Genomic DNA, 15,355 nt, shown 5'->3' on the forward strand with positions numbered 1-15,355 from the left:
TTCATAGTACACCTCACATTTTTGGTCACAATGAATATTTATTCAGCACACGTCATAATCATGACCACACTAAAACTTTATCATAGAATACTTCATATCGGTTGCAAAACTCAAAAGTTACCAAGGCAAACTGTATCTTAAAGGTAAATAAAAATATTTCATATGGCCTCTTCATGCACTTTTATATTTTCCTTTTTCAAATTACTAAAGAAATGGCCAACTCATGCCTTGGTTCATGTTCAGCAAAATAACAGTTTATCTGTATTCTTGCCAGAGCACACCAATCGGATCTGAAATTTAAGCAAGTCAAAACGTTTGTGGCTGTATTAATAATGTATAATATACAGGTAGCATATCTAATTAAAAATGGACAGGTAGAATGTTGCCATATCCCATGAATTAAAGCTTAGGAGATTAAAGACATGGCTCCTAAGTATAAAGCTTTTTCATGTTTGAAACAGACACAGTATCTGCATCAGACTGATCCATACCGAACCATAAACTAATGTGATCCGCAATATTTGTTGATTCCTTGTTCGAATTCTAGCTATATGGTTCCCTGGAGCATGTAAACTGACCCAATGCCAGTGCCTCTACAATTAAATCTAGGCATAAACCAAATTTTTAAGTAAATTATATTTCTCCAAGAATGCTTACCCAATCACATTATTTTAGTCATATTAGCCTTCTACCTCACAAATCCAGCCCATCTAAATGAATATAATTCTTTATCTATTTCAACAAACAATGGGCAATATCTCTTGCCCATTACCCTATTAGCACCATAATGTGTCGCTAGATTTCTGCTGAGCAAGATACTAATGAGGATGCTTGCATAGCAGAGTGGTTGGGAGGGTTTTTAAGTAATCTCTTTGGTAAGTATTCTCAGAGAAACATAAATTACTTAAAAATGTCTTTTCTCCTTCAAATATGTCCTCAATCACATTACATTAAGAGACTAATTACAAGATGAGGGATGCTGGCCACAAGAGACTAAGTACAAAAGGAGGGATGCTGGCCACAAGAGACTAAGTACAAGAGGAGGGATGTTGGCCACAAGAGACTAAGTACAAAAGGAGGGATGTTGGCCACAAGAGACTAAGTACAAAAGGATGGATGTTTGCCACAAGAGACTAAGTACAAGAGGAGGGATGCCGGCCACAAGAGACTAAGTACATGAGGAGGGATGCTGGCCATGTGTCATTCCAGAATCATTCAGACAGTAACAAGACTAGTTAGCTGTCCACTTGAATATTCAATATGCAATACCTGATTGAGAGGTGAATGACTGATGGTGGATGTGGCAATCACTTATGCAACTTACCTCCATATGGTGTGATAGGAAATATATGTGTGGTCCCTCTGTGAGTACTGACGGTGATCCAACGACTGTCATGATTGAAATGAATGTCAGTCACCTGCAAGGCATTATAAAATTACATATCATCCACATTTTTAGCCTTGTAGTTTAATGTAAGACCTTTGCAGTTTGTACCCCATCTAAATTTAAATAAATAAATATGCAATATTGCTAAAATGTTTGAAAATGATTCATTTTTTTCAAACATGTTCAAGTTTTAAACCAACCAACTCCATCTCCATGCAAACACCATCATATACATTTCTGTTACAAGTAAACAGCTGGACTAATGCAAAATTTAGTCAAGGTCACCTGGATATTTGTAGATTGCAATGAACCATCATGTACTTCTACTGTTAGGAGAATGAATCAGTTGGTGCTTGTATGTCTGAGCCATTTCATATTCTTCTGCAAGTCTGAATACTTCCTTAACAAACCAGTGAGCAACATGGGTCATTCCTACATCATTCACTCCTTGAACAAAGACTCATCCAGCATCTGAGACTGCATCTGCATGTAGCTAGTCAAGGTACCTAGGTTCCAAATTGATGATTGGTTCCAAATTGATGTTGTCGTGTTACCATCAGGTAAGCGTCCTTCAAGTGGAAATAGATATGATAAGTTTATGTGGAGATGCAGATGATGTCATGTTACCATTAGGTAAGCCTCCTTCAAGAGGAAATAGATATGATAAGGTTTATGTGGAGATGCAGATGGTTGGTTACAAATGGATGATGTCGTGTTACCATCAGGTAAGCATCCTTCAAGTGGAAATAGATATTATAAGGTTTACGTGGAGATGCAGATGGTTGGTGAGCAGAGTGATAAAAGATTCTTTCCTCAAGTTTTTCCCCCATCAAAGCACATTCTAATGGATAAGAAAATATTTTATAATTTAAAACAGTGACAAAGAATTTGTAGAAATGTATGTACAGGGTTTAACAGCACATCAGCACAATCCTGGACATCCACTACCAACAAAACAAATACAACAGTAAAAATGGTAAAAGCTTCAAAATGAGAAATCCAAAAATATTTTATATAAAGTGCACTCTTTAAAAATAGTCCAAGTTCTTCTCAGCAGTTTACATCTTATGACAAAAAAAAATTGACTCTATTAGTGGCCTCAGATGACATAAATTAAGGTGCACTGTGTCTATTTTAGATAACTAAGCCTGAAGGAGGAACATTTTTATTGTGTGCTATACAAAACACAAAATAAGCCTTCTTTTCTCAAAGCTCTACATGTGCTCAAGGATGTCTAATAAATCATAATATGTTCACCAGCCTCCTCCTGCAGCAGAAAAATGGCTTTGTAGAGGGATGAATTTCTTCTGGAGAACCATAAAAGCTGACCATTTAATCTTCCATAGGGGCCTGGGATTTTCCTTCAAGCCAGGTTACTTCAATGCACAATTAATTTATGATAATTATTATTTTTTTGTTAATATAATGAATATAATAGCTTCCATTTTTCCTACATATATGAGCAAAGGATGTGAGCCTGTCACATGCTTGAGTAATGGTTAGTCTGATACCTGATTTACATTAAATTTTCATAAAGAGATAAAGCATGAAGGTTAATGTATGACTTTTAATTTCTGGCAACCAGATATCATGTGGTTTAGTTTAACAATACAGTATTTCTCGGTGAGTAGCTTTTGTCGTCTTGATAGTATTCAGTGTAACAATAAGCAATAATTATCTAAGTGACCTGAAATCTTAAGGACACACAGTTCTTAGGATAACATGTTTTTATACCAGTTTGAATGGATTAAAATTACTTTATTAGTACAACTGTCAATGTGGTGAATTTAGAAATCATCTATTCCTTAGATTTATGCATGTAAACCCCATTTTGTGGCTGCTCACATGTGTACATTTGACATTTTCTGCACTAATAAGCAGGTCACCAGCTAGGTTAAAATGCGTGGCCATCCTAGACGAGGGTACTTTTGAACACAAACTAAATGGTGTCATGGGATTTTGGCCATATAACGCATATGGCTCCTGGTCATGGGGGATGGGGCATAGAGGATGAACCACTGTAGTATATAAATTGAACTTTCCTCAATAACAACTTTATGTTATTTCACTCTGTACTTAAAGTAACATTGATGCCAATTTCATTATGAAGGAGTCAAGTGGAACGCTTAGATTAAAGGCATTTCATTATCAAGGAGTCAAGTGGATGGCTTAGATTAAAGGCATTTCATTATGAAGGAGTCAAGTGGAAAGCTTAGATTAAAGGCATTTCATTATGAAGGAGTCAAGTGCAATGCTTAGATTAAAGGCATTTCATTATCAAGGAGTCAAGTGGAATGCTTAGATTAAAGGCATTTCATTATGAAGGAGTCAAGTGCAATGCTTAGATTAAAGGCATTTCATTATCAAGGAGTCAAGTGGAATGCTTAGATTAAAGGCATTTCATTATCAAGGAGTCAAGTGGAATGCTTAGATTAAAGGCATTTCATTATCAAGGTGTCAAGTGGATGGCTTAGATTAAAGGCATTTCATTATCAAGGAGTCAAGTGGAATGCTTAGATTTAAGGCATTTCATTATGAAAGAGTCAAGTGCAATGCTTAGATTAAAGGCATTTCATTATCAAGGAGTCAAGTGGATGGCTTAGATTAAAGGCATTTCATTATCAAGGAGTCAAGTGGAATGCTTAGATTAAAGGCATTTCATTATGAAGGAGTCAAGTGCAATGCTTAGATTAAAGGCATTTCATTATGAAGGAGTTAAGTGGAATGCTTAAATTAAAGGCATTTCTAAAATATTTTGTTTTATGTAATAACAGCAGTGAAGGGACAGAAATGTGACTGAATGTGATTTTGGCTTTTATTGAAAGTTACTTATTAATTTTTATTAACAAAAATTAATTTTTTGTCAAATATAGTTATTTGCATTTTATTCATTCGTTGTTCCTATAAATATTAAACAAAATTTTTTTAAATTCCAATTCTGCAATTACATAAACAGTATTTTATATTGGACCTTACCCGTGCTGTAGTATCACCTCTGTGAAGAGTATAAAGATGATGAACAGCCCCCAATGATGATCCACAGGGATGGGCCATAAGACGGAAGATGTGGAAATTGTGTCCTAGTTTACAGGCAGTGGCTAGGAGAGTTCCACTGGTATCAAAGGCCAGGGCAGCCACAGGTTCACCTGCATGTGCATGAAAGTGGGCAATCATAGCATCTCCCTCATTGTCCTCATTCACACAGAACTGAAATGAAACATGAATGTGTTTTGTGCAAAAAACACAAAGAAAAATACAATTCCAACATTTATTATAATAATGTCATATACATTAATCTAAACATTCACATGAATTTATCAAGTTTTGCACCTTAATGCTAAGAAACATGCACACATTGCTTCCACATACTTCAGCAAAATACTTTTATTTTTGGTCATGAACCTGATAAATGTTTGTTAAAATGTCACAGTTACTTAACTTTACAGTATTTTCTTACTTGAAAATAAAGTACTTCAAAGAGCTAAAATATTGTGGAACCAAACATATGGTTAGAGTTTTCAGAAGCTTAGATTTTTCTGAGGTTGTTTACATGACAATATTTTACATTAGAACTGTAATTCAACTAAGGAAAGGTTACATGGAATGGGACAACATGTATATCAAGATACTAACGTAGTCAGATGTGACTCTGTGAATATCAACAACAGTTACTATTCCTGGACGGCATCCATCCTCTGTTGCAGTGGTATCGACCCGTTTTGGTTGACTAGGTTTATTACCCGTTACCGTACTGACTATTGCTTCACCAAACATAGACATCCCTTTAAATGCTCCCTGCAATAGGCAAAATGTGTCAATTATCCATTCAATAATCAATCAATAATTGAATCTATCAATCAATCAGTAAGATAATATATCAGTTAATTCCTATCTCTTCATGTAAATACTGCATTTAAGGATAACAGTTATGATGTATCCACCAGCTCCATCAGTACAAAATAAGGCTTTATTTCCTGATTCTCATGAGATGATTTTCACTGAAGAGCACAACACCAGTCACAATGAGGTTAGCTGATTCGTAAAATGTAATACTCACCCCAACAAAGGTCTATAATTATGAAAAAATGAATATATAACATTAGTTCGATATGGAGTGGATATAAGTTTTATGTTAAATGGTATCGAAATAATGGTCTCAACTTTAACTACAGTACTACATAATGATGCCATGTTGCTCAACGACTGACTGCATATTTACGTGATGATGTCAGACTGTTACTTAATATTTAGTGTTACTGTTAGTGAAATGAACCAGCCACCACAAGTATCTATTGTTACTACAAGTATAGTATTACAGTTGGTGACAGGCACCAGCTTCCACAAGAGGTAGATAATGTTACTACATGTATAGTATTATAGTTGGTGACATGCACCAGGCTCAACAAGAGGTCTTTAATGCTACTTCATGTATGATATAACAGTTGGTGACAGGCACCAGCCTCCACATGAGGTATCCCTTGTTACTACATGTATAGTTACTGTATTACAGTTGGCAATATGCTCCTGCCTCCACATGAGGTATCCCTTGTTACTACATGTATAGTTACTGTATTACAGTTGGTGATATGCTCCAGCCTCCACATGAGGTATCCCTTGTTACTACATGTACAGTTACTGTATTACAGTTGGTGATATGCTCCAGCCTCCACATGAGGTATATATTTTTACTACATGTATAGTATTACAGTTGGTGACATGCACCAGCCTCCACAAGAGGTATCTACTATACAAGATAAATACATATTTCCCTGAACTGTCCAAAGAGATGAAAGATGTTCTTGTTTCACAGTAATTTGCTAAAAGATTAAGGTCTTCATTCTACTAATGATTGTATGCAAACCCTGATCTGTTTGTGCATTACATAACAGCAGACACATGCTATATACTATTCACAATTAGGCGTATTACATATGTGACTAAATGTGATACATTAGTACAGTTGTACCGTACCTACATCAGAGACCCAATCACTGTAGCACTGATTATGGTGGCAGATCACATACACAGAAACTAATATGATATACTAGTATTGTATTATTTCTGCAGCACGTGCTCTACCTTGGCAGCACTGATTATGGTGGCAGATCACATACACAGAAACTAATATGATATACTAGTACTGTATTATTTCTGCAGCACATGCTCTACCTTGGCAGGACTGATAATGGTGACAGATCACATACACAGAAACTAATATGATATACTAGTATTGTATTATTTCTGCAGCACGTGCTCTACCTTGGCAGCACTGATTATGGTGGCAGATCACATACACAGAAACTAATATGATATACTCGTACTTATTATTTCTGCAGCACATGCTCTACCTTGGCAGGACTAATTATGGTGGCAGATCACATACACAGAAACTAATATGATATACTAGTATTGTATTATTTCTGCAGCACGTGCTCTACCTTGGCAGCACTGATTATGGTGGCAGATCACATACACAGAAACTAATATGATATACTAGTATTGTATTATTTCTGCAGCACATGCTCTACCTTGGCAGCACTGATTATGGTGGCAGATCACATACACAGAAACTAATATGATATACTAGTATTGTATTATTTCTGCAGCACGTGCTCTACCTTGGCAGCACTGATTATGGTGGCAGATCACATACACAGAAACTAATATGATATACTCGTACTTATTATTTCTGCAGCACATGCTCTACCTTGGCAGGACTAATTATGGTGGCAGATCACATACACAGAAACTAATATGATATACTAGTATTGTATTATTTCTGCAGCACGTGCTCTACCTTGGCAGCACTGATTATGGTGGCAGATCACATACACAGAAACTAATATGATATACTAGTACTGTATTATTTCTGCAGCACATGCTCTACCTTGGCAGGACTAATTATGGTGGCAGATCACATACACAGAAACTAATATGATATACTAGTATTGTATTATTTCTGCAGCACGTGCTCTACCTTGGCAGCACTGATTATGGTGGCAGATCACATACACAGAAACTAATATGATATACTCGTACTTATTATTTCTGCAGCACATGCTCTACCTTGGCAGGACTAATTATGGTGGCAGATCACATACACAGAAACTAATATGATATACTAGTATTGTATTATTTCTACAGCATGTGCTCTACCTTGGCTGTACTGATTATGGTGGCAGATTACACATGCAGCTCAACATGATACATTAGAGTTGTACTGTATCTACAATGTATGCACTACCTTGGCAGCATTGATTATAGCGGTAAACCACATACAAATCTAAATACAATATACTAATGCTGTAATTCAACTCACCTTGGCAGCACTGATTACTGTGGCAGTATAGGACTGTGCCCCATCTCCAGACATCCCAGCAAAGGACTGATGCATGGCAACAAGCTGAGGAGGTAATGACAATTGTCACGTCAAAGTATAATAAGACAAAGTCCATTTTCTTTTCCCTTTTTATAAGAAATAATGATTACTTTCATTTCTGTTCGTGTTGTTGTTGTTGTTGTTGTTGTTGTGGGGTTTAATGCCATTTTTCAGCACAAGTTAGGATATGCATGGCGGCCAGTATTAATGGTGGAGGAAGAACCCCGGGAAGAACCACCAACCCACGAGAAGCTACTGGTAAGCTTTCTCACATACCCACATTGGCCAAATCCTGGACTCGAACACACACAGACAGAGGTGAGATGGCAGTGATCCGTAATGGAAAACGCTTTAGACCATTTGGCCACTCGGGGCCCCTCTGTTTGTGTTAATGTGCAATTCAACATACAAATCAAACAACTTTGTATTGATCATGTTTATAGATTTCTATTTCACTAACAGAACAATACAAATTTAAACTAGAAATTGCAGATTAAATGTTCAGTTCATCAATTCCAAATTCTAAATTAAACATCAGTGCAAACATTTCTCAACAAGAAAGTTTTATGGATTATGTATATATCATTGACAGACATGTGTTCAAAATATCACCCTACACCAAGGTTTTTCAAGTGTCTAATCAAAATCATTAAAAATTTTAATTTATCAACAGCATTGATATTTTGTTGTTGTAAAGCAGGCATGCATAATCTCCTCCAGTTATATAAGCTACACCCTACGATGTAAATAGGTACCATACATACTCGTGTATAAACTTAATAATTTAGGAAAAAATCCTGGAAGAAAGGGGGCTGGCTTATTCACCGACCAAAGTCTAAACTTAAAGAAGAAAAACATCATTTTGTGGCTTCGATAATGACTTTAAATCTTAGGACAATAAATATGATTTATTATTTTCCTCTCCCAAGACTTACATGCATTAGAAAAAAATGCAACAATTTTTGGTGTCCAAACACTTGTAGACATAAAAAATGTAAACACGAAATTGGCAAGATCAATGCAGGTCACACAGTGACCAGCTCTTTCAAAACCCATGTCAATAAACTGTTATAAACTACAATGATTGATTTTGTTATTTTGTATGTGTATATTTTCCGATTACTCCAAAATGAAATTAAATAAAGGTAAAAAAATTCATTAAGTAGAAGATAAAATAAAAAAAAAGTATATGATAAAACTGAGTAATCTGTACACAGGTGGGAATGTCTACCACTACATCAATTTCATCCAACAAAATGCCTGGCAATGGGAAGAATACAGTGTCATAATATTCTGTACACTTTTGCATGAGACACAGATTCTGATACCGTTTAACCTATAGACTGACCCGTCTGTCTGCATATGCTAACCATCTAGAGCTGAGGGCAACTGGGTTAGAATCAGATTCTGGACTGGGGTAACAACCTGTAACAAACAGAAACCTCTCAATAACAACTCTAAGACATTTAATGTAAAAAAAGAACATAACAATAGTCACAGTTTTTTTTTATAGTTTCCAAAGTAATATTTATAAGGCTAAGGCCTCGCTTTAAATGGCATTAAACAGAAGTCAACTATACTTAGTCTCACCTATCATTGAGGAAAGTTGCTCCATATTGGGATCTGTTTTGTTCTGGCTCCTAATAATAGTCATCATGCTGGCTTCAAGTAGTATAAACAAAGTGAAGAAATACTGACTGAAACACCAGTCTAGTGGTGGTTCTATCTTTAAGTGATGAATACAGCCCTGGACAACATGCTGTCTAATGGCACCATACATATAATGTAGAAATTAAAACATGTCTAATTGTTTTGATATAAAAAAGAAGATACCAAACACTACACAACTACTACTACCGTATTTATTAATTTAGACACCTTCCTCAGCCTATTTCAAATTTGGAAGTACTTGTATAAAGAGTAAATATGACAAGGTTTCAATTTTGTTGGTGCCAACATCAGACATTTTAGTTCTCAGAGATCAATGAATACCATCTATTCAGTTTTTAAAATGATACTTGCCTGACTAAATGTTTCATTTTTTTAAAAGCATGAAAAATAAATTTCTGATTATTTGTGGTTTTCATCTATACATTGACTAACTTCTTATGTTCAGTGGAAAACAGTGTGATCCAAATTTCATACCATCATGACAATATCTATTCAACTAGAGGCTGAATAACTCAGGCAAATATTTTTCTCAACTTCATCTCAAAGCAACCTGCTTAAAATGGACATCTCCAGCACAACTGAGATCAGACAAATCATCAATACAAAGTCAAATACTGCCTTTCAATTCTCTAATCAAATTACAGCTTCCACATTTACGAGAGTGAAAAATTTCATTTTGGAACATGATGTTTCTAAGGATAACTAACACAAATTAAAATATTAAATTGAACAGATTACCAAAATAAATGAATCAGAAATCACCAGAACTTGAACATTTATCAGTGCGTGTCAGATTTTATTATTATAACAGAATGTCTTTATCTTGCTCCTACTGCAGGGAGGCAAGATTTGTTGGCACCCTGGGGGAGACCTGTCTCTTTCATCCTTCATGTGATGGGGACATGGGAATATGGGGAGCCTCGTTCTGAGACTCCACCTGCATAGTAGGAGGACTGTCCAAGGAATATGATGCCTCTCTTCTTTTATGAAGCACTCTAGAGAAGAGGACCTACCTCTCTTCTTTCATGAAGCACTCTAGAGAAGAGGGCCTACCTCTCTCCTTTCATGAAGCACTCTAGAGAAGAGGGCCTACCTCTCTCCTTTCATGAAGCACTCAAGAGAAGAGGGCATACCTCTCACCTTTCATGATGCACTCTAGAGAAGAGGGCCTACCTATCTCCTTTCATGAAGCACTCTAGAGAAGAGGGCCTACCTCTCTCCTTTCTCTAGGGCTAGATGATGTGAAGGGATGATGTCAAGCTTTGGCTGGTAACATCAACCTCACCTTGATGACAGGTTCCTGTAGTAAATGGCAGTATGAAAGGGAAGCATAAGTCACTTTCCAGGAGGAGATGAATTATCCATCCCATAGGGATTCAGAAAGATCAGGGGAAAAGGTGTGATATCCATCTCATCCCCTTCTCGTCAAGTGTCTGTATGACAACTCTCAATCCCCCAATGAGGTTTACAGGTAGTCGGACAAGGGGGGATGGGTGTCTTGACCCTTAACCTGCTGCTGTACCAAAAAGTTTCCATAACTGTTGCCTAGCACCTGATGATCAGACTTTAATTTGTAGGAGCATTCCTCCTCATAAATAATTGTGTGACCGCCTAAAGGCAACCTGCTGTGAGAGGGTGGTGACCCTGCCTCTCATGGGGGGTTGGAAATAGCTCTTGCAAGCCATTGAGCTAAGAACCAAATTAGTGATGGAATGTCTCACTCTTCTTCCTTATACAGGACCACACTGATCTTTGGGCCTTATACTTTACTGATCAGACTGAACACTAATGAGAAGGAGCAGACATTTCTTTCTAAGTCCCCAAAAACCCAGGAAGAAGCCTTAATACTGGGATGAGAAGGAGTGCAAGCACACTCACTGAAAACTCCCTGGCTGGAAGTACTAATGACACAACATGTTTAGCACAAGCATAACTTCTTATCAGAAAGAGAGTGGGTGATGACCTAGATCAACATACTACAAAAAGGGGGGCATACAAAGATGTTCACAAAGTAAAAGGAATGTCGGATTCAAGTTTCAGGTTTAGTAATGAATGGAGCAGATACTTAACACAGTATCATGAATAAAAAAACAGAATATTGATATAACTGTATAATATATTGCAATAACTGTATAATATATAGTAATAATAGTATATTGCAAAAACTTTAGAGTATATGTAAAATCTGTATATTCTACTGCAATAACTGTATTATACTGTAATAACTGTATACCATATTGTAAAAACTGTACAGTATGTTTTAATAACCTAAGTATTTTGTAATAACTACATTATATTGCAATGACTACATTACTGGAACTGTATTATACTGCAATAATTGTATTGTATACTGTAATAACTGAATAGCAATATGTGAAAACTGTACAGCATGTGTAATAACTGTACAGTATAGTGTAATAACTATATTATTTTGCAATATCCATACTTTATATATTGCAGTACCAGTACATTCTATTGCAGTATCTGTATTATACTGCAATAACTGTATTGTATATTGTAATAAGTGCAAAGCATTTTATAATAATTCTATAATATAATTGCTGATAATATTCTAAGCATAAACACTGTCAAACAGCCTCTTACTTGTTATCCAGAACAGCTGTCTGAACCGATTGGCATCATAAACACACAGTTTCTCAAGAAATGTGATCACAATATACCTGAAAAAAATAACGCCTTAAAGTATAGTGCCATTTATTTAATAATCATAATAACATACATGTAGAAGAAACTGCATAAATTTACTAATGAAAGAAGAACTTTATGGAGAAACAACCCAAATATATTCCAAAAAAGGAGGATCACACAATTTTTTTGTAAAACAAATATTTTTCAAGACAACTATTTCAAAATAAATCTTTACATTTAAAAACAAAATTTAACATTTTCAAAATAAAGTTTGACCTGATTATTTAAAGATCTGTTACAAAACTAAAGATGGCTGTGTATATTTACAAAAAATGCATTTCATGGGCTAAGACTTACCGTTTATTGCACTCAATATTTTGAACAACCAAGGTTTTAAAATTTACACAGTGAACCTCATCTGATGTCCACAAGGAAACAAACTTAACTGAACAGTAAGGATGACCAGCACTGAAAAGTAAATTAAACACAAATTCAAGTCAACACCAACAAGCAATTATCCTCTGGCATGACTACTGTTTAATTATGTTCTGGCATGACTGTTTTAATTATGTTCTGGCATGACTACTGTTTAATTATGTTCTTTGGGGCCCCAAGTGGCCCAGTGTTCTAAAGCGCTCTCCATTACGGATCACCGCCATCTCACCACTGACTGCGTGGGTTCTTGTCTCAGATTCGGCCAATGTGGGTCAATGTGAGAAAGCCTGCCAGTAGCTTCTTGTGGGTAGGTTCTTTCCAGGGGTTTTCCCCGGGTTCTTCCTCCACCATTAATACTGGCCACCATGTATAGCCTATCATGTGCTGAAAAATGGCGTTAAACCCTACAACAACAACAATAATTATGTTCTTCAACCCATATCAATTTGCTTCTGACACAAAGGTTAAAAGCAAATTCAGTGAGCCCCCCCCCCCTTTCCACCTAAATGGTGAGCTCATCATCCCTTAATTTCAAAAGGCATCAAATTAAAGAGTGGAAGTAAACGTGAGACAAGGAAACTTTAAACTGCAATATTGACCATGAAGACAGCATCACCTGGGTATCTGAAACATTAGCTATAATGTGCAAGTATACAAAGCTTGTTCCCTTAATATACAATGGCTTTAAAATCATGGAACAAAAGACAGTGCAACAATATTGTAAAATATTAAGCTATGACCTTGACCTTGAAAAGGGAACTCCTAATGCAAGGCAGATGTGACACACCTTCAAGTGATGATGTACAAGTATACCAAGTTTCATCCTTTAACTTCTAATAGCTTTGAAATTATGAAGCAGAAATGATAGTGAATCCTCAATGTGATGACACACCTTCTAGTGGTGATGTATATGAATACCAAGTCTCCTTCCTTATACTAAACATTTTTTAAAGTTATAAAGCAGACGTGAAAGTGTGATGAAAATACAAACTCTACTGAAGATGTATAAATACAGAAAGTTTCATCTTTTAATCTCAAAATACTTTAGAGTTCTAGAGCAAAAGGAAAACTGTGATGGATAACAAATTTTGTGCTATGACCTTGAAAACAGGACATGACCCCTCAATCCTACCCAGAATGTATTGCACATCAAACATTCTAATCACTATCTACAACTATACAAAATTTCATTCTTTAACCGTAAGTGGCTTTAAAATTATAGAGTAAAATGAAAGTGCAACATAAGGAAGGACCGATGGTGGATGAAATGCCACCATTGTTTGAAAAAGCTGGTGACAATTACACATCGTGACATTGAAAATGACATCATATATGGCAAAGGTGTAGTATTTAAATGCATTAAATAAATTACCCAAGAGGGCTATAAAAAAATGAATGAGAAATATTGCCTTGATCTAGTGAGGAACAAGCTCAGGCAATATAATGTAAGATCATGTCAATAACATGTACAAATCTCATGATATGACCTGTCCAAGACAGTGATGATGTAAGCTTATTCACCAAGCTGGAGGAAAGACAAATTGAAATGTGATATCCAAATTGGTGACTAGCTCAGCCAATCAACAATACAAAATAACTTCAATATATGTAGACCCTGCTCATAAACAAGTTCAGCATCTTGATAATAAAATGCCATTTAACAAGCTTCATCAAAATCTGGTCAGAAATAATGTCGGTATCTTGCCCATAATCACACGCAACTGAGACATTGATGATATAGGCCTATTTAACAAGTTTGATCAAAATCCTATTGAAATAACAGTCACTAGTGTCACAAAAATCCTCCTCTCAGTTCCCACAGCCGATCAGATTCAACATCACCTCATAAATATGCACACATACTGTTCATAATAAAACCTATCCAAGGTCTTCATATCAGCCTATTTACCAAATACAAAGTTTAGTTACATCAGTTCAAAAACATACCCTATCCTGCCATGACAAGTTCAACAGATACAAGATCACTTTACTAATACAATACCATACACTTACTGGCCTTATGGACTGGCAAACTGAAACTTATTTCTTTACACTACTTTCTAGCAACAAAAATAACATTTGTCATACAATTAATACACTCTTGAGCTGACTGATATTAAATCTATGATGCTCAATGAACCATTTCAATGACTGCTTTCCAGGACTCCAAATATATTGTTGCACTCAAATCATAAATTTAATCTGAAATGAGCTCTCATTATTGATCTTTTATTGACAGAAAATGGATACTGGAGCATTTAGAAATAATGCAAATGAAACCTCCAAGTATTTAACTTTTGGCAAAACACATATATGTTTGCATAATTCTGAGCCAAAAACAATCTAAAACATCAGAAGTTTGCCCTAAAATATGAACAATTAAAGAAGCATAAAAAAACACTAAAATTTTGCCGGTTTAAGATTATAATAATTATATCATTCTTGCTATACACATCAAGATATGTGTACATGCATATTGCTGAGTTAATTTTCCCACTATGCCACTTTTATTAATCAGAAAATGCTAACTAGGATCAGAATCATGGTTTAGTCAAATTATGGCCAATCATAAATGCTTGATAATTTCAGCAAATACATACATTTTATTCATCTCAACTGATAATATAAATATATATTTTCTTTTCATTCTCTAATTAAAAAGTGCATGCTGTAATTATAACAACATCCGATCATGATATTTCCAGGCACTATGCTGCCAAGATGATATGAATGAAATCACAACAGTGATGAAGTGATTACATCACTATAACGTACACTTGTCACCTGCATGAATTAAGAGGTGTGTGTAATCTTTAGTACAAATCAGATAGGAT

General features: G+C 35.5%; 1 protein-coding gene across 7 annotated transcripts in view; it reads right to left on the reverse strand.

The window, feature by feature from the left end:
• LOC149772680 (BCAS3 microtubule associated cell migration factor-like) overlaps positions 1 to 15,355 on the reverse strand; it is a 161,874-nt gene that overhangs the window by 122,742 nt on the left and 23,777 nt on the right. For all 7 annotated transcript variants that reach the window (XR_016417618.1, XR_016417617.1, XM_089947487.1 and 4 more), the window contains exons 7-13: positions 12,444 to 12,554; positions 12,042 to 12,118; positions 9,115 to 9,191; positions 7,707 to 7,790; positions 5,021 to 5,182; positions 4,364 to 4,594; positions 1,325 to 1,418 (exon numbers count right to left, since the gene is read on the reverse strand). Coding sequence is in view for 5 of the 7 variants with exons in the window: in XM_089947487.1 (XP_089803613.1) it covers positions 1,325 to 1,418; positions 4,364 to 4,594; positions 5,021 to 5,182; positions 7,707 to 7,790; positions 9,115 to 9,191; positions 12,042 to 12,118; positions 12,444 to 12,554 (836 nt within the window). In the remaining 2 variants the exon portion in view is untranslated. The remainder of the gene's footprint in view (positions 1 to 1,324; positions 1,419 to 4,363; positions 4,595 to 5,020; positions 5,183 to 7,706; positions 7,791 to 9,114; positions 9,192 to 12,041; positions 12,119 to 12,443; positions 12,555 to 15,355) is intronic.

The sequence above is a fragment of the Sinohyriopsis cumingii genome, unplaced genomic scaffold, assembly GCF_028554795.1.
Source record: "Sinohyriopsis cumingii isolate HCF-2022 unplaced genomic scaffold, ASM2855479v2 utg001276l, whole genome shotgun sequence".
Taxonomy (NCBI): Eukaryota; Metazoa; Mollusca; class Bivalvia; order Unionida; family Unionidae; genus Sinohyriopsis; species Sinohyriopsis cumingii.